The sequence below is a fragment of the Perissodus microlepis genome, chromosome 13 (assembly GCF_051167445.1).
Source record: "Perissodus microlepis isolate ML-2025 ecotype Zambia chromosome 13, ASM5116744v1, whole genome shotgun sequence".
Classification (NCBI taxonomy): Eukaryota; Metazoa; Chordata; class Actinopteri; order Cichliformes; family Cichlidae; genus Perissodus; species Perissodus microlepis.
This window is the reverse complement of record NC_140473.1, coordinates 33,887,317-33,906,731: the sequence shown is the minus strand read 5'-3', so window position 1 is coordinate 33,906,731 and position 19,415 is coordinate 33,887,317. Positions and strand designations below refer to the sequence as shown.

Here is a 19,415-nt window from a genome sequence, read left to right as displayed (position 1 = left end):
GAATCCACAGCTGTGCGTGTTCATGGAGCTGCATGTTCACCTGCTGGACATCACTACCTGACAGGTTTAACTGTCTTCAGAACATTGCAGAGGCCTTATTGACAGTATTTGGCTCTAATATCTGTGTGAGCAGATTGTCTCTCACATGAGTCCTCAGGCAGCCTCTGAATGCTGGACACTCGGAGACCTGTGACTCTGAGTGGGAGACCAGAGATCACATTAACATGTGTGTCCCTGTATTAACAAACATGCCATATTGGCTCAGTTTATTTCTCTTATCATTGTTGTGAGGAGACCATAAATAGCATTTGCATTTTCTGTTGTTCAGTTCATTTGCTGTTATGGATTTTGTTTCTAAATAGCTGGTAACTATTCGCTGATAGCTGCCAACATCTGTAAACAAATATAATTCTGTAAAGTTGATCTATATAGTGAGTAACTGTTCATACAGAGCGTTATTAGATTTATTGCTAATGCAGTCATACGGCACACTGACCTCTGAGGAAATTTTAGAGGCACTCATCATCAGAAAGGTTGCCGACCCTGGTTTAAGCACATCAGACATTTCCAGTCTTATTTTATTGGTAAATTCTAACAAAATACTAACTCAACAACATTATGCAGATTCCCCCACAGAAACAGGAAACAAACCTTTAGATCTAACATGCACTTGGCCCAAAGTGCTTGCTGGATCTAAATGATTTACTCTTCCTGCTTTCTTTGCATCCTTCTGAAATCCTCACTAATCTGCCGTTTGACTCAACGCATCGAGTAACAAATACTCGAAAGATTGTATTGTGGTGGATAAATACTTCGTCTTTTTAAAGAACAACAATATTCAAAATAGAACAACACCGGTATTTTAAAATGACATGCTAATTTGTATCCATGTCCAACATGCCACATTCACACCAGCACGTTCTTCTATGCTTTTCAGTGCTTTCTGACACTCACATGTTCATACTCTGACGGACGCATCAGAGAGCACAGTCATCGTGCTGGTCAAAGAGACCACCAGCACAGGTGGCTTTGGACCAACAGCATCCAGCTACCTGGGTTTAAGCTACGGGCTCAAAATGTGGTCATAAGTATTTTGTACTTGTAAAAAAGATTTGTGTGCGTAAAAAGGATTTGTATGTGTAAAAAGAATTTGTGTGTGCGTAAAAAAGATTTGTATGTGTAAAAAAGATTTGTATGTGTAAAAAAGATTTGTGTGCGTAAAAAAGATTTGTATGTGTAAAAAAGATTTGTATGTGTAAAAAAGATTTGTGTGTGGACTTAGCCCAAAAAAACCCTGCAAGTTACAAGTACGAATTTTGACCCTATTTTTCTTCCTTTCATCTGATTGGTCAATGTCATGTCAATCACAAATGTAACAATCCAATCAGAGAACAGATGGGTTTGGCTGTCGGAGGGGCGCTTTTTTGAACTGCAGGTCCTTGAAGGGAATAAATGCCCTTTACATGCCAACCCAGCGTTTTCCTTCATCACCATGAAGGAAAACAGTCTGTGGTCGTCCGAGTTTGGTGATTTTTGTGTCACAGGTCTACGTGTTTAATACAGGGACTTCCACAGCCTTTTCAACAGCGCTGCGGACCGCGGGGTGGGGGCGGGCAGTGTTTTGGAAATGACAGTCTTCATTACAAAGCTTTCTTCCTTATGAATTAGCATACATGTTTTTATTGAACATTTGAAGAACCAGCAAAAAAAACAGAAACTCTTGTAGAGGCCATAAAGTCAGAGACAGAAAAGACAAGGAGCAGGTGCATCTAGTACAGGTAGAGCTGCTGCAAAAACCCACAGAGCCCAGCAGCCAGCAACAAATTCTGGATCCTTTGCTTTTAGTTAGCAGTTAGCATTAGCAGCACATCCTGCGTCCGATGTGAAAGGACTTTTATGCTGCGCACTGTGACTCACAGCAATGGTCCCGGGTCAGCCCTGACTTTGTGTTAAACTAATCCTAAAGTAATAATGGTATTTCTAACCACTGATATAGCACAACTTTATCCTTTCAACAGCTGCTGAAAGTTAGGGGACCTAGCTGCTATCGGATATTTATATAGAGATCCTCCAGCTTCAAACTGTATCACCCTTCAAGGACCTGCAGTTCAAAAAAGCGCCCCTCCAACAGCCAAACCCATCTGTTCTCTGATTGGATTGTTACATTTGTGATTGACATGACATTGACCAATCAGATGAAAGGAAGAAAAATAGGGTCAAAATTCGTACTTGAAACTTGCAGGGTTTTTTGGGCCAAGTCCACACACAAATCTTTTTTACGCACACACAAATCTTTTTTACACATACAAATCTTTTTTACAAGTACAAAATATTTATGACCACATTTTGAGCCCATATTAAGCTGCCCTAAAACTGAGACTGTCTGCTAACTTGATGATGATCCGAGTCTGCAAGACCACATCTGTGTGCTGCGGTCAGGAAGCATCTTTGTATACCTGTGAGCTGATGTCTTCTCGTCGTAGCAGGCGAATTGCAAGTCGAAGGAGTCCCACCACAGCTCGTTCCACCAGGAAGCAGCTCTCATTAGCATGAACGCAGAGCTGGCAAAGGTGGTCGCGCACCGTCTGCCACACACAGGACACACGGTCTCTGCTCACAAACGCAGAGAAACAGCTCGTTATTGTGCTCAAAATCACTGGTAACACAAACGATGTCACAAGAGTCATTCCCACCGGTTCTCAAGAACAATGCGCAGCAGCATCTCCAGGCAGAAGGCAGCATCCTCTTCATCATACGTCTCTTCATCTGGGGTGACTGATATCAGAGCCTTGACAGGAGAATCCAGGTCATTTAGAGTGGTTATGTTGAACCATGACGTGAATGGTAAGGGAAACACTAAGCTAACACTTAGACTGTTAAAGTATGTGCTGAACAACAATAACCTTCATGAGCTCTTGTAGAGACTCCAGCTTCAGGAACTTGCTCTCGGTGATCAGCTTTTCTGGGTCACATTGCTGGAAGAGAAACAGCAAACCTACTGATGGTGATCTGATACAGTGTCAGCTGTCCGAACAGTGTTGGTCAAAGTGCTCAATAAGGTCAAATGTGTAAAAATAAACTATGAAGCAGGCTAACGTTGTTCCCATTTTCACAGATGATCCCAGTTTAAATCCAGTTTGTTGAATATCACGGCTGTAACGTTCATATTATAACAAACCAAAACAATCACTGGTGCTGCAACATGGGGCTAGTTTTAATTAGGCACCAATTACTGTAACTACAGGTAGTCTGATTACTCGGAGCATTGGCTCTGTGTCATTGTTGCTACGATATGCCTTCAGTTGAAATGTATTTGAAATAAAGCTGAGGATGGCAGCTGGTGTTTGGACTGTGTTCAGACATCGCGGTGAGTCCAGTACCTTGATGCAGTGGACAGCAGCCTGTTTGGCTTCCTGGTTTTCTGTGGACGGTCCTCTGAGTCCTGACTGCTCGGCTCCACTAAGCGTCAGCCAGTTGAAAACACTTAGCACTGCTGACTCGCCACTGAATGTAACACATGAGGAGAAAACGTCCTTTTACTCCATGGCCTCTTAGCTAGCACATGCCTTTGTACTGGTTTTAAAGATCCGGTCTGTTCTACGGGGAACTAAACGTAAAGCTGGTATTTCACAAACATGCAGAGCTAACCGCTGAGCATGGGAGCAGTTGAAAGCAGTTCTAGCAGGTAAAAAAAGTTCACCAGTATTTGGGAAAAAGTCCCTGTGTGGTGACACTTATTGGTCTAAAAGACGGAGGATGAGATTGGTGTGTACCGATTTGAAGGGGTTTCCTCTCTCTGAAGAGAAATCTTCCCATTGGGCTCTACAAAGTCTTCCACCTGAGGACACGGGCAGGTAGGTGTTAGCACAACTTTATGTGTCTCTTTACAAAAGACAAACAAACAAACAGTAGATGGCACAGATGATCTATGCAGTACTATCAGAAAGCAGAGCGAGGACAGAACAACGACCTCAACCATGGCTTTGGGCAGCAGTTCAGCTCTGAACAGCTGTAGCAGGGAGTCCACGATGTTCTTCCAGCCCTCCCTCAGGATGTTGCCATGCCGATGAGCGAGGTCGAACACCGTCTTGGCGGCTGTCTGGGCCTTACTGTTACTGCCAAACACGGTGGGAAGATTCTCCACAGACTGTGTGGGGGGGACACACAAACACTAAGACTTTCCAACACTATTTACACATCTGCATACATTACTGTTACTGAACAACATGCAGGACAACACAATTCGATTATTCACAAACTCTGTTTCTGCAGATGTTTAAGAAGCTGAGAACTGTGAGGAAGGTTTCTTTTAAAGGTCGTTTTAAGGTGCTGACAGTGGGGACTCTGCTGACATCATGGCAGCAGGTGGAGGAGCGGTACTGACTCAGCCACGTGTGAAAACATCCTCTCAGTGCATCAGCAGGTAACATTGAATGAAATCTGGATGAATTAATTAGTGACAACAAACGTGTGTCTGTACAAGTTTAAACTGCTGTGTTCACACTCATCCTCACTACAGTTGTGTGTGGCACGGCTCAGTGTTTGCTGTGGAGCACAACGGATACAACAGTACATTTTCTCACAATCACGGTACTATACTGCACTATTTATGTGTTAGCAGTATTTATATATTAGCAGATGCTACATTTTGTACACATGTTTTAATGTGGGGTGTGTATCAGAGGTTTCAGTTTTCTTCAGAAACCACCAAACGATGATTGTGTGAACCAGAACGTCAAACTAACCACAGTGGACACAGTCAGGAACTGTGTTCTTTAATCAGCTGATCCCCCAAAACACGTGATTGGACTAAGCAGTGTCACATGTGCACTTACTGTGTGTTAAAGGTACGGCAGTGTCTTTGGCTGTGAACAGAAGCGATTAAAGCAGAGCTGTGGACCCACCTCGCTGCTCAGAGTGGTGAACTTGCAGAGGGAGATGATCAAATTGTCAAACACGTCATTGAAGCCATAGTGAGCTGCAATCATCGCACATTTCCTGCCAAACACAGACGACTGCACACTTTAACAGCTGACAAACACAAAGTGTTTATACTTCATTCTTTACTTCAACTTAACAACTGAACTCCTGACAAAACTACGCCTGTTTTAAAACGTGCATTTTTTGGGCAAAGTTTCTCCTACAGTAATCACACGATTTGTCCGTCCACAGTTAATAACAGTAACTTGTGTGTGGGTGGACCGTGCTTCTCCTGCAGGCTAACCCGTGGATGTGGACATTTAAAGTAGTAGCATTTACCACCGAGTACATCTGAGTGCTGTATACCTGAAGCCAGTGATGGCCTTCTGGATGATGACATCATCGAGGCTCTTGTCAAAGACATAGGAGAGTGCAGCGATAGTGGGGCCCCATGTCATGGTGAACAAGTCATTGTCGTAGCTGCCGGGCGGCAGGTGGAGAAAGACGCCTTCGGATGAGGCGCCGCGGTGCAGTAAGACGCTCCACACATAATTCTCCTTCACTAAACCCGTCTGCTCGTCCGGCATCACAATCTCCTCGTTTCTACAAAGGAAAGAACATCGGTCTATTCATGAGCCTAGGACAGCTGCCTGCCTTCTTTAATCACATCAATATGGAAACAGCTGGAAGCTCTTTAGATCTGTGTTGATGCATCCAGGTAAGGAAACCCCAGAAGCCTTATTCCGTTCATCCAGATGTGGCGTTTCAGCAGGAGAAACATTAAACGCTACATGCAGATGAACAGAATCAACCTTTTGCTTTTAAATGGGGTGATTGAAGCAGCGTAATGGGCATTTTTAACAAGATATCCTGAACCAGGATAAGCACAGAAATGAGGCTCAGGTCTGGCTGCTGATAGCAGATGCTAACACATCAGGGGAGTTATGCTGTGCGCCTTACTTGATAGCATTGTAGATATCCTCCAACATGTCCTGGTCAAAGTCTTTGTTTCCGTTGACTCCCTTTAGATTTTTCTTGAATTGCTGTTTTAAAGTGAAACATCATGTTAGCAGTGATCAGCACTGGTTTCACTCTACAAACTATTCAAACATGTGACCAGTAGACTTTTGTTTCCACTCACACGTCGGGGAGAGCACCTAAGCTAAGATACCCAATCCTCTGGCATGTAGTGCTTTGTTCACAGAGCATCACACCAACAGTTAACAGGCCTTGGTTGGACACGCACTCATGTGTCATTTAATATATTTTAGGTGCATCATTAGGAAAACAGTGATGCCACAGAGAGACGCAGAAACAGGATCCTGCTAAGGATCAGGAACATGCCATCTGAAACTCACAGTGGTCAGTATCAGCGCTGGTCTGGGAGCAGCTGCTGGAAACAGCACGCTGGGTTTTATGGACACAGTACCTACCATCCCACCGCCCTCAGCTGAACCTCAATCATGTCATGTTATTGTCGGGGAACACGATCTGATGTGCACACAGCCATAGTTTTCCCATTCCAAAAATAACTGGTGCCAACACATGCTGTGATGAATGTTACATACTGCAACAAGCTCCTAAGTAAGCGAAGTGCCAGGCGCCACTTTTATTGGCCCTGTCCAAACTATTGTGTGGACGTCTGTGTGTTGTCTGACCCCGAGGTGGTGAGTTTTTCCCCAGACTGCAGCTGAAAGCGCAGAGAAATGATTTTAATACACAACAACAGATGAGGAGGTCAGACCAGCTTTTATTAACTATGTGAACATAAGAAGAGAGAAAGCAAGTGTGTGGTGTGTTCGTCAGTGAGTGCCACACAGAGTTTAGGCTTCGACACCGTCAACCAGAGGCAGAGAGCACAGACGTACACCCCCCCTCCCTGACTGTGTGGAGCCACTGACTACAGCTGTGGGCTCCCTGAACCAGCAGCTTCACCAGTGCAAACACCAGCTTTGTTAGAGGAATGTCAAACCACCAGATGTGTCATGTTTAACAAAAAGAAAATGACATGACTGAGACAAAAATGCTGGTATTTTGTAAATATAATAATAGCAGCGTCCTCCTAAAATGCACCAACAACACTGAGAGTAGCATCCTCCCCTCTTAATGCTCTCTGGTTGCTATGGTATCGCGTAAATATTTCTTTAAAAATAAGACGCACAACTACAACACGGGAAAGACCCAGGGAAACAGAGTTAACAATAAGAACCCTGAAGACCATGAATTTCACACCCGAGCCTCAACTCTCAGGGCCCGGTACCAAACGACTAACGGACCGGCACTGGGCCGCGGACCGGGGGTTTGGGACCGCTGGTCTAAACTATTTGATGTACTTCTCTTTAATTTGCTGTAATGCTGAATGGGTTCGTTTGTGTTTATGGGTTTCTCACACATGCATGTCAGAACCAGTGCTGTGGTTTTACTCTCTCTCAGCCTCACCAACATCTGACTGCATTCTGCTAGAATACAAAGGTCAACAACAACATTATTATCATTAGTAGTATTATAATCATTATATTTACAACATTTATGGCAGGTTTCAGTGACAGTGTTGTGTTATTTTCGTGCTGATGTGGTATCGCGGGGTGGATACTCTGTGTAACTGCAGCTGTAACAAACACGCTTTGCAACTAGCTTCAGTTTAAACGTCTCTATTAACTCGTACACTGAACTTTAAATGAAACAAAGATTTTTCTTGCACTGACTGCACCACCTGACATGTGAAGTACAACAGCTCACCATTTTCATTTAGCTCGGTATATCTATATTTAAGAGAGAGCTGCAAAAGTTTACAATAATCAAACAGTGTAGATAATCATTGTTGACATTGTTAAAGAAATGATAATGAAGGTATAACAAACAGAATCATGCTAATGCATTCGACTTTTCATTTCTTATCACTGGAACAACCTTAATAGTCTTCACAGTGTTTCCATGGACAATCTCTCTACTCAACATGTTTGTGCTTTAAAACATAGAAATAACTCAGCATCAGGACTTTTCTCTGTTAATGAGCTCCCTGCCGACCACCGAGTATTTACTCGATTACTGTGGAAACAGTAACAGGGCGGACGTTTTACGCTTCATTCAGCCATTATTACTCATGCACAACAGGCTGGTGAATGAGAACCACAACAACGACTTTAATATCTTTTTTATTAGATTGTAAGCCCAACAAGGGACAATTGTTGAAAATGAGCAGCAGCTATAAACCTACGTGCGGTACATCAGTTTCATGTCTTGCACTTGAACTGTGTTAAACTGCACTGTCCCTTTTAAATAAATAAATTCAACCATCAATGTTTCCTATGACGTCTGCAGCTGTAAGAGCTTCAGTTCTTCTGAAGGACCCACATATGTGAGGCTACAGGACCACTACAGGACCACTACAGGACCACTACAGGACCAGTCAAACTTCTTCCACACCAAACTTGTTTATTCACGTCTTTATGGACTTTGTGCGCTGGTGCACAGTCAGGTTGGACGTGAAAGGGGCCACACCTGAACTATTCTCAAACTGTTGGGAGCATGAGATGATCCAAAATATCTCAGCACGCTGAAACATGAAGTTCACTGAACCTAAGGAGCTGAGCCTGAACATCAGCCCCACACCCTGAGCCACTAAACCTGGTCAGATAGTTCTGTTCTCCTGGCTGCTGCTAAACCCAGACTCGTCCACTGGGTAAGAAGACGGTGAATGATGATTCCTCCAGAGAGCGCGTGCACTGCTCCTGAGTCCAGAGGTGGCATACTGACTCATGGGATACTGATGTGCACATCACTGCAGCTGATGCTGTGCCTCACACTTGGTTTACTAACACTTGGAGTGCAGCAGTACATGAAGTTTGTCAGTGTGTAGTAACTGATTCTGCAGAAAGCTGTGTGCACACTACACGCCTCAGGTGTGATTCTACCTGGCCTACCTCTCTGACAATAATAGCATTAACAGCTCACTGTGGACTATTTAGTAGTGAGGAAATTTCCTGAGTTGCTGCACAGGTGGTATCCTATCAATATGACCCAGCAGCTAGAGGCTCGACTTCCTGCACCTGTGGCCATGGAAGTGATTGGGACACCTGGATTTTGACAATATAATGTAAACAGATGCATAGCTGTAATCATTCGGGTTAGATAATTATCATTACTAGACCATATGGATATATCTTCCCATCACATTGGTAGTTCATCCCAGTGTTACCATGGTTGCTTGGTTACATTTTGGCAGTTAAGTCTGGTTTGATGAGGTTCAAACTACAATCCCTGTGACACTCAAACACAACCATCATGTTAGATTCAAGCTTCTTACTGAGGTCTTTGTTTTTATGTCCTGTTTGACGCTCCTGTTGCAGCGGTGTTGTCCGGTGACATTTGCCATGTTTGGGCTTCCATAATAACAAATCTCAGACACTTCTTATACGTGTTATCTTATTTGAAAGCTCCGTTCTTGGTGCTACGGAGGCATATCCTTTCAGACCAGTGTTGGGGAAATGACTGCTGTCCATTTACACAAACTGGCACGACTAGTTCATGCTTCACAACCGCACACAGGTGTGTGATCACTTACCTCTACAGTCATGGGGATGTTCTGCTTGCGGACATTGTGGTTATGCTGGTCAGTGTTCAACATGATGACAGCGTAGGCCAGGGCGAAGCCAGCATCGTTGCTCATGAAAGGAAAGCCGTTGACTTTCTACAAACACACAGAGCATGGACCAAATATCACACAACAAACAGAGGCTGCTGTGCCTCTATGGCACACTACAACTACTCCCCTTGTTCTGACCTCCAGATTCACCTCTCAGCTGATACCACACTGACCCCACAGAGTGGAAAACCCATTTACAGTGTCACTGCCTAGAATGAATCATCAAAGCCTACTCCTGTGTGTGGCTGGCCTAAAAAAAAAAAAGGGACATTACTAGGAATAGTTTCCAGGTCACATGGCTCCTCCTGCTATTTTGAGGCGTCAAATGTTTCCCCTGTGGAGTTTGTCCTTTGCCTGTCATACTCTATATGTGACTCTGTCTTGACACTTATGTCATCCCACTGCTATAATCTAAACAATCTGCAGGGTTGACCACAATACTGAGGGCCGTCTCTTACAGGTGGAGTTACCTTCTGATGAACACGCTTGGTTGTGACCAGACTGTGAAACATGTGAATGTGCACCGAGTTTGTTTCCAGGTATGTTGGAACGAGTAAAAGTATTAAATTATAAATGCACTGCACTGGGATTAGGGTCTATTAGGGGACACTAGATAATTACATAATCCAAGTCTTCCCAGTGGTAACATTATTGGCCAAAGAACAATAGAATAAAAGAGTATATGTACATGCACATTATCAGTCTTTTGTTTGATGCCACTGGCGAGCTGTTCGGCTGCATGCCTGCGTTTGCCCTGTGACAGCTGGCATAGGCTCCGTAGGCTGCCTCCTCTTTCTGCAGCACCGTGCTGCCACTTAACAGTTCAGTTCTTGGAAGACCACTGCAGGAACTCCCCCCATAGCTGCTTTCAGACACATGCACCGTCCTTCCAGTGACTGAAGCACACTGTTCAGGCAAGCTGTGATGGACACATCAAACTACACAGCATCCATCTGTCCATTTTCTGCCACTTACAATGGGTCAGATATCAGGCGGAGCAGCCTAAGCAGAGACATCCTGAGGCAAGATGTGCCCAAAACACTCAAACTGGGGGCATCCCAGTCAGATGAGCGACTCTACACTGGACCTTTCAGAACAACCGAGGGAGAGCAGAGACATGACAGAGGAGGATGATACCTATGAAGCGCCTTGAGGCGACTTTTGTTGTGATTATATACATATAAATAAAATTGAATTGTGATCTCAGTCTTTCAGTCAGTCTCCACAGGCTGTGGCCATATGTGAGGGCAGGAACATACGCTGACCACAGAATCAACAGCTTCGTTTCCAGGCTTTTCACCGTAACAGGCCAACTTTCACCAGGAGCAATGACTCCAATGGTAATGCACACCAAGCTCTTAGGGAGTGCCTGCAGCAAAGGGCCAGTCATACCAGAGACACTGTCCCAGTCTTCCATGCAAAAGTAAGACAGCCCTACAAGATCCAGAGAAACTCAGGGCGAACCCCGTCCACCCAGGGGTGAGGTCCAGCGGACCACCCAGGGGTGAGGTCCAGCGGACCACCCAGGCGACATGACGTCTCCAGCCTCATTGTTAAAGCTTTTTTATTTGTGGGACCTGAAGTGGTGCATCGGTGCAAATGACGCTCAGTACCTGCTTCCCTGACCTGGAGGAAAGCAACCCCCTCGTCCACTGGGAAAAGTCCCAGTATACAGGTGCCAAACTGGGGGAAACCAGTATACCAGGCTCTGTATCCTAGGCTCAGGCTCCTTCTCCACACAAGCGCTGACCTTCAGATCACCACCCAATCCACAAACCCCTGAACCCCTATTGGCCCTAATGTGAGAGGTTGAGGGGAATCCAAACCTCAGTGGGATCATCACATTATTACTGTTGTGCCTGATCCTGCTACAGCAGTCAGCTGATGCTCATTCTCGGGTCTGTTTCATCTCTGATCACGCTCTTATTATGACCTTTGCAGAGGTGTCCAGACTTCTTTTAGCTTTAGTATTCAAACTAAGAGTGAAATGACTTAATCTCTGACTCAAGCGTAGCCTAGACCACGTGTGGCCTGATGTCCTGCTGTGGTCTGCAGTAATAATGAATTGTAGGACATGTCCCTTACATGCCAGTTGTCTGTGAACGTTTCCAGGAGTCTCTGAATGACAGGAGCCTCTCCAGGTAATCTGAAGGCCTCCAGGTAGAGCCGCAGGGCCTCGTCAATACGAAGCCCCTGGAAGGTAAATGTGCTGGAAAAGAAACCAGTCAGATTATTGTTTGCTCACACGGTGCATTACTGATTATTGTTACTGAACACACACGGCTCCGCCTGTGAAGAGCAAACGTTAAAATGAAAGCATGCTAAGCCTACTTCACAAAGCTGTCCAGGAGTTCCGGGTTCTTCCGATCGCTGACGTACTCGCCAATCATTTTCTTGTCCAGTCGGGGGTTTTCTCTCAGCCACTGGGCCACCTGGTTGTTGTCTATGGGGCTGCTGAGGAGGCCTTTCTCCTGGAGGAACTGGATGCCTTTCTTGGGCTTCTGGTTAAACTGCTCCGTGCCTGTGATCAGCAGCTTGACACACAGCAAGAAACGCTGCAGATGTTGTTCTTTACGTTACTCTCATTAAATGAATTCCACATACCTTTTTCTTTGTTCTAATTTCCATTAACTCGTGCGAGTCAGGTAAACAGGACAAGAAACGCTGAGGCTTTTTCAGACTTCTCTTCTCAGCTGGAGAAAAGAATTTCTGTTAGTCTCAGCTGAGCAGTTTCCACGCAGCGCTTAGACAAACTTTAAAGAAGACAGAGGCCTCACAAAGGTCGCTGTCTCCCTGATCCTGTCTGCCCAGTCTCATCTTCTCGGCCATTAGATGTCCACTGGTTGGAGGATACACTGGTGCTTTTTCAGGCTGCAAGGGACTCAAACCATTGGTACTGCCAAGTCTACTAACATCTGTAAACAGAAGGGAAATGTTTTTACTGAAGCTGTCCATGTCCAACGTGTGTTATTCAATCACATGACAAAGGTGAAAAAGACAGTAAAATGACACCCAAGCTGCATCCATCTATGAGGTGTGAAGTTATCTGTGCTTATACCAGCTGCAGAGTCTGTTTCAGCTTTGGCTGCACCCTCTCCGTCTGCCAGCGCAGTCTCTGCTTGGTCTTGCTGAGCTATGCTGCTTAGCACCCTGGCCTGGCAGTGAGCTTCGATGCTGTCGATCACTGTGAGCAGCGCCTCCAGTGACAGGAGGTGGGTGGTGTACAGCTGCCCCGACACTGGAAACGCGTTCTATCGCCACAGAAGAAAAAACACTTTCACATAATACTCACATCATAACCTACAGAATATTAACCTGCAAACGGTCTATTGTCCAGGTCCATAATACTACCTGTGTCTACAGGGAGTGCAGAATTATTAGGCAAATGAGTATTTTGTCCACATCATCCTCTTCATGCATGTTGTCTTACTCCAAGCTGTATAGGCTCGAAAGCCTACTACCAATTAAGCATATTAGGTGATGTGCATCTCTGTAATGAGAAGGGGTGTGGTCTAATGACATCAACACCCTATATCAGGTGTGCATAATTATTAGGCAACGTCCTTTCCTTTGGCAAAATGGGTCAAAAGAAGGACTTGACAGGCTCAGAAAAGTCAAAAATAGTGAGATATCTTGCAGAGGGATGCAGCAGTCTCAAAATTGCAAAGCTTCTGAAGCGTGATCATCGAACAATCAAGCGTTTCATTCAAAATAGTCAACAGGGTCGCAAGAAGCGTGTGGAAAAACCAAGGCGCAAAATAACTGCCCATGAACTGAGAAAAGTCAAGCGTGCAGCTGCCAAGATGCCACTTGCCACCAGTTTGGCCATATTTCAGAGCTGCAACATCACTGGAGTGCCCAAAAGCACAAGGTGTGCAATACTCAGAGACATGGCCAAGGTAAGAAAGGCTGAAAGACGACCACCACTGAACAAGACACACAAGCTGAAACGTCAAGACTGGGCCAAGAAATATCTCAAGACTGGTTTTTCTAAGGTTTTATGGACTGATGAAATGAGAGTGAGTCTTGATGGGCCAGATGGATGGGCCCGTGGCTGGATTGGTAAAGGGCAGAGAGCTCCAGTCCGACTCAGACGCCAGCAAGGTGGAGGTGGAGTACTGGTTTGGGCTGGTATCATCAAAGATGAGCTTGTGGGGCCTTTTCGGGTTGAGGATGGAGTCAAGCTCAACTCCCAGTCCTACTGCCAGTTTCTGGAAGACACCTTCTTCAAGCAGTGGTACAGGAAGAAGTCTGCATCCTTCAAGAAAAACATGATTTTCATGCAGGACAATGCTCCATCACACGTGTCCAAGTACTCCACAGCGTGGCTGGCAAGAAAGGGTATAAAAGAAGAAAAACTAATGACATGGCCTCCTTGTTCACCTGATCTGAACCCCATTGAGAACCTGTGGTCCATCATCAAATGTGAGATTTACAAGGAGGGAAAACAGTACACCTCTCTGAACAGTGTCTGGGAGGCTGTGGTTGCTGCTGCACGCAATGTTGATGGTGAACAGATCAAAACACTGACAGAATCCATGGATGGCAGGCTTTTGAGTGTCCTTGCAAAGAAAGGTGGCTATATTGGTCGCTGATTTGTTTTTGTTTTGTTTTTGAATGTCAGAAATGTATATTTGTGAATGTGGAGATGTTATATTGGTTTCACTGGTAAAAATAAATGATTGAAATGGGTATATATTTGTTTTTTGTTAAGTTGCCTAATAATTCTGCACAGTAATAGTCACCTGCACACACAGATATCCCCCTAAAATAGCTAAAACTACAAACAAACTAAAACTACTTCCAGAAACATTCAGCTTTGATATTAATGAGTTTTTTGGGTTCATTGAGAACATGGTTGTTGTTCAATAATAACATTATTCCTCAAAAATACAACTTGCCTAATAATTCTGCACTCCCTGTACTGTGTTATAATTGTATCCTTCCTACAACTGGACATGTTTGGCTCTGTTCTGACTGATCTTTTGTTTCTGTCTGCTTTGCTTGGATCATCTCTGGCAGCTTCGTCTGAGGTCATTTTGAAGTTGATGGACTATTTGACCACATGTGAACCACTGTGCAGCATCCTCTCTTCTTTTAAATGCCTGCAAGCTGAGGAGCCTGGCTGGAGGACTCCTCCTCCTGTTGGGAGACAGCTCTCTGCAGTCCTGACTCACACAAAACATGGTTCTCATGTGAATAACATGAGTTTATGTGATTAGTGCATGTTGTTTTTATTTACATTTTACACAGCCCAAGTTTTCGAGACTGTGTTTATGCATTGATTCAACATCACTGTTGCACGGCAATCAAAACAGCTGACGTGTGTAATGGACGATGGTCGGTGGTGCAGTGAAAACGGCTGGTTTGGAGATGAATGCAAATCAAAAACAGACATGAGCTGCATCTGCTTTCTGTTATCACCTGTATGTTGTTCATATGACCTAAAAACACTAATATTTTACAAGTGGTGACCAGTGTGTAAACAGAGCCAAACGTCCTCTGCAGAAAACACTCAGGAGTAGAAGAAATGGAGGACGCTCTAAACCTCTTCTAACAGAAAACTGGTTTCTATTATTTTGCCATTCAAATACATGGAAACAGAACAACTGCAGCAGTCTGCTCTCAGTACAAAAAGGTAACCAGGGCCTGTTCATCACTAGCAAGCCTTTCAGGGCGGGTTACCTTAGACAGCAGCTTGGTGAGATCTTCAAAGAGGTTGGAGCAGTAAAAGTCACAGTCATAGTTAATGTAGAGCTCAGTGACAAAACTGGGGATCCTCCATAACTGGACCAGTGCCTCCAGAGCCACCTCCTTCATCTCGTAGGGCATCTTAATGTTCTCTGAAGTGATGATGTCTATGAGCTTCTTCAGGTACATCTGAGCAAACAGAGACATGGCCATCAGGTCCTCAGGGACTAACACTATGAAAGCTGAATGACAGGAGTGTGGATCAATGAGAACAGCTACCTCGAGCTGAAACTTCAGGTGCACTCTCATGCTTTCAAAGAGCAAGAAGCAAACCCGTATGGATGAAGCATACAGGTTCATACGGTCCACACTCAGCAGCTGGAACACAGATGAGGTACTTCGTCAGCAAGGCCTCATAACTACACCAGTGTACTGCCCTGCAGAGGACTCAGGCCTCGACTAAGAGAACCAATCAGTCCATCTGAGGTCAGATAACTCAGTCCAGAAGGTTAAGAGTAGATCTCTGGGTTTATAACCTAAAAACACTCCGGTCATGTCTGTCATTAGCAGTGAAACACAAATATATGGTGCACACTTTTAGCCATCTCAGTAAGGAACCTGGACCAGATGCTTTAGTTCAATAAAAAGCCAATAATCGCTAAAAAAGACTCAGATCAGCACAGAGTTACCAAAATAAGACCGCAGGTTTGACGAGGACTGCTCCGCACTGTCATCAACTCAACAACATGCAGCAATGACATCATCTACATTTAATTTACCTGGAACAGGTGTCGACAGAGCTCGTCTTTGACCAGCACTAACAAGGACTGGTAGTTAGGGATGTGTGCTGATTCCAGGGCTACGGTCAGCAGCTGCAGGCCCATGTGCATCATGGCATCAGTGTTGTGGCGGTCATGAGGGTTGGTCAGTGAAATCAGGAAACGAAACAGCTCTCTGAGACACGGCAGGCCATACGGGATGAGGGATGCTCCTACAGACAAGAGGCAAAAGGACAAGAGAGAACCACTCTACATCACAGATGTTGCTCTCAGATCATCTTCTGCCCTTCTTGCTAAATTCAGCTGGATCCTACCATCTCTTTGCGTGGACTGTGTGAAGCGGACGCCTCTGGGGTTGACGTAATCCATATCATGGACAGAGGCACTGTCTGACTGCTCTGTAATGGAGTCTTTGTCCTCCAGAACCTCAGGGATGGACTCCACTGAGGCTGACGGGGCTGGTTCAGCCTGCTGGCCCTCAAACTAGACAGAAAGAGGCGCAGCACAAGAGATTAGGGAGAAGGACAGGGAGAACCGAGGAAATACAATGTCTCTCACGCAGCTGAAAATGTAAATAAGAGCCATTGGAAACATGTTCACCTGTGCATCTGTAGAGCCAGACTCAGTCCCTGTGAGCGCAATGGCTGCACCAGCGGTTGATGCAGAGCTGCACTGATCCAGGTCAGAAAGGTCTTCCCTGGAAGTCGTTTTTGAGCAGGTGTCCAGGCCGCTGTCAGTGGCTGTTGGGCTACAGATAGATGAGGCAGAGCTGTCTGAGACGGGAAGGCTGGGATTGGACAAGCCCTCCTCCATGAACGGGACACCACCTGAGAACACAGGATCCAGTCATACAGCGCTCCACCAAAGACCTGAAAGCTCTGCTTACAGACGGCTGTGAGTCCATTACTACGACAGTGCGTGTCCTACCCGAGAGGTTGTTGTTGAGCGTGCTGGGCTGGCTTGGTTCCATCTGACCGGAGGAACTACGGACCGTGTGCCGAGGCGGCCGCGGGGAACGTTTCTGTTTCTTCCATTTAGATGACTCGCTCATGCCACCGGCACGCATCTTCAGCTGGAGGAAACACAGTGGTTCAGTGAGTCAGCTGGTCCATCATCACTGAGCAATGACAATGTTTCACTTCTCTTTATATCCAGATCATTTACACACTCGTAATACACAAGAGGCACCGGGACTCGTGTGGCGTGTCTTCAGCCGGCGCTGTGTACCTGGAGTCGCGTGCTTTGAAACCAGATTTATATATGCTCGTTATTGTATTAGTGACTCTTTTTTACATGGCGTGCTGCGGGGAGAAGGTCATTCTAACGTCTCAGGTTTATTTGAGCACTTGACGACGTCTCGTTGGTAAACTGTCTCCATACTCTCGCACGTTACTCTCGCTTAGCTAGTACAGCTTTGTTGTGTTGGCGTCTACTTGCCACATAATTTGCACAGCACGGTTTTCTGCTCTTTTCATGCTACAGTTTAGAAACGAGCTCCTTGACTTGTCTGGCTGATTCTCCTGTGGCGCACTATTACAAACCATCATCTAAAGCAATGAAAAATGATTGCACTGAACAGAGGATAATATGAAACGACCCCTGTATGCAGTCCTATCGCATAGCCCTGCCCCACTATGAGAAAGAGTCAAAAAAGAACAGGAAGAGACTTCTGCTGGAAGAATATTCCCTAAGGTTTTAATCCTCTAACTAGTTATTTATTTATTTAACACTTGGGATAGTTGGAAGTCTGTTTTAAATAAAAACACACATACAAAAAAGCTATCTGCTAACAGCTGGGACACATATTGGCACATGAAATCCAACAGCTGTGTAGCCCAAATGAATTCAATCATTTAAAGTATGATAATCCAGATGTGAGTATTACACAGTCATAGACGGCTATGTGTCACACAATGACCAGCAGGATCTGCAGGCCTGCTTCCTGTTTTTGTGTCATGTCATGCCTCCATCTTGCCAAGGTCACAGGTAAAGGAAAAGAGGTTAAGGTAGCGAGGGTAAGTCAAAGGTTATTGGGAGAGAATCTATATACTGGCCTAGCCTAAATACTGAGAGTAATCTTCCTTACCTGCACACGTTTGTTTTTCCACAAGATATTGTAAGCCTCAGAAGAGAAGGGGAGCAGGCAAGGCCCATGATTAGTGATGGATAACATTATCAGCAGATAAGTGGGACCAACACATAACACAACTGAGCATACACATCTATGCACGATGGGAGGAGTGCAAACAGTGCTCCGGATCAGAGTGCACAGTCACTGTAGGCTGTAACCAAGAGCAGCCAGCACAGATGTGTCAGTGGAGAGGCAGACCATGCAAGAAGCAACAAGTGCTAAAACTCTGGGAACACCCCAATCTGCATCGAACACACATATGTGACGTGACACGTAACCAGTAGCTCAAAGGACAAACAGGGGTCATTGTTGTGTTGTGGTGTATATGGTGTACAGTGCTGTACCAGTCAGTGCTTCAGAGGCAGGGACATTCACAGAAAGTCCAGACTGAACCACAACAGGCTTTCATAAAGGTGAGCACAGCTGACTGCATGAAGCCGTTTACTTTAACCTGCATCTGACTTATGTTTGCAGGGGTTGAATTTACCTGTAAGCTCAAAGTGTCTTCATATTTAGTCATGTGATAGATCTTCTAATTACACTAAATATGTAAAAGATTTTACACATTTAAAGCTGCAAAGTGGTTTTGCCCATAAAGCCGGTGCAATGTAAGAATGAGCTTCAGATAAAAACTGCCATTAGAAGTTGCAGGAGCAGTCAGCAGCAGGCGTACAGAGCACCACAGTCACGGCTTTAACACCTCTCAGGGGCTTTTTGACAATAATTTTGCATATACAGTACAAAGGACTCACAAATGTCATCTCTAACAGTGCAATAAAATAGCAGCATCTGATAGATAAAGCCAGAGAGTAGCTACTTCTACTGTTAACTCTTCTTGTTGTCACTTAGTGCAACTACAACATGTAATTACAGTCTACCCTACAGCACCACTGTGCTGCTCACTGGTGGATACTGCAGAAATGTTGAGATGCTGATGTTTGATTCAACTACATCCTTAAAACCACCAATGTTTAACACTCATGCGCTCATGCACTCCCACCAAGAAGCCATGCTAACCCTGCCAGTTAAGTACCCTGTCTAGCCCACTCTGACTTGTGTTTCTATGCTGCTCTGCACAAGTAACATCCTCAGTGTCCAGGATGACAGGTAGGGTCTGTGGGAAGGAAAACAGGGACACATACAAGTACAGGAAACTTGAAAAGAAAACTAATAGTTACAAATAATAAAGTGAATCCAAGCACAGGGGGAGGACACAGACTCAGACGGAAGATTAACAAAGAATAAGAGA

The 19,415-nt window shown here is 45.0% G+C and overlaps 1 protein-coding gene across 4 annotated transcripts in view; it reads right to left on the bottom strand.

Annotated features, from left to right (window-relative positions):
- The window catches only part of gbf1 (golgi brefeldin A resistant guanine nucleotide exchange factor 1), an 82,306-nt gene that overhangs the window by 12,270 nt on the left and 50,621 nt on the right, over positions 1–19,415 (bottom strand). For 2 of the 4 annotated variants that reach the window (XM_084948508.1, XM_084948509.1), the window contains exons 9-30: positions 18,122–18,157; positions 16,963–17,107; positions 16,636–16,862; positions 16,350–16,518; positions 16,036–16,247; positions 15,536–15,634; positions 15,251–15,445; positions 12,624–12,816; positions 12,343–12,480; positions 12,170–12,258; positions 11,897–12,099; positions 11,651–11,774; positions 9,485–9,610; positions 5,881–5,963; positions 5,287–5,523; positions 4,905–4,998; positions 3,971–4,147; positions 3,774–3,838; positions 3,381–3,504; positions 2,904–2,975; positions 2,694–2,788; positions 2,457–2,610 (exon numbers count right to left, since the gene is read on the bottom strand). In XM_084948508.1, coding sequence (XP_084804634.1) covers positions 2,457–2,610; positions 2,694–2,788; positions 2,904–2,975; positions 3,381–3,504; positions 3,774–3,838; positions 3,971–4,147; positions 4,905–4,998; positions 5,287–5,523; positions 5,881–5,963; positions 9,485–9,610; positions 11,651–11,774; positions 11,897–12,099; positions 12,170–12,258; positions 12,343–12,480; positions 12,624–12,816; positions 15,251–15,445; positions 15,536–15,634; positions 16,036–16,247; positions 16,350–16,518; positions 16,636–16,862; positions 16,963–17,107; positions 18,122–18,157 — 3,057 coding nt within the window. The remainder of the gene's footprint in view (positions 1–2,456; positions 2,611–2,693; positions 2,789–2,903; positions 2,976–3,380; positions 3,505–3,773; positions 3,839–3,970; positions 4,148–4,904; positions 4,999–5,286; positions 5,524–5,880; positions 5,964–9,484; positions 9,611–11,650; positions 11,775–11,896; positions 12,100–12,169; positions 12,259–12,342; positions 12,481–12,623; positions 12,817–15,250; positions 15,446–15,535; positions 15,635–16,035; positions 16,248–16,349; positions 16,519–16,635; positions 16,863–16,962; positions 17,108–18,121; positions 18,158–19,415) is intronic. The other 2 variants (XM_084948510.1, XM_084948511.1) reach the window with 1 other exon arrangement.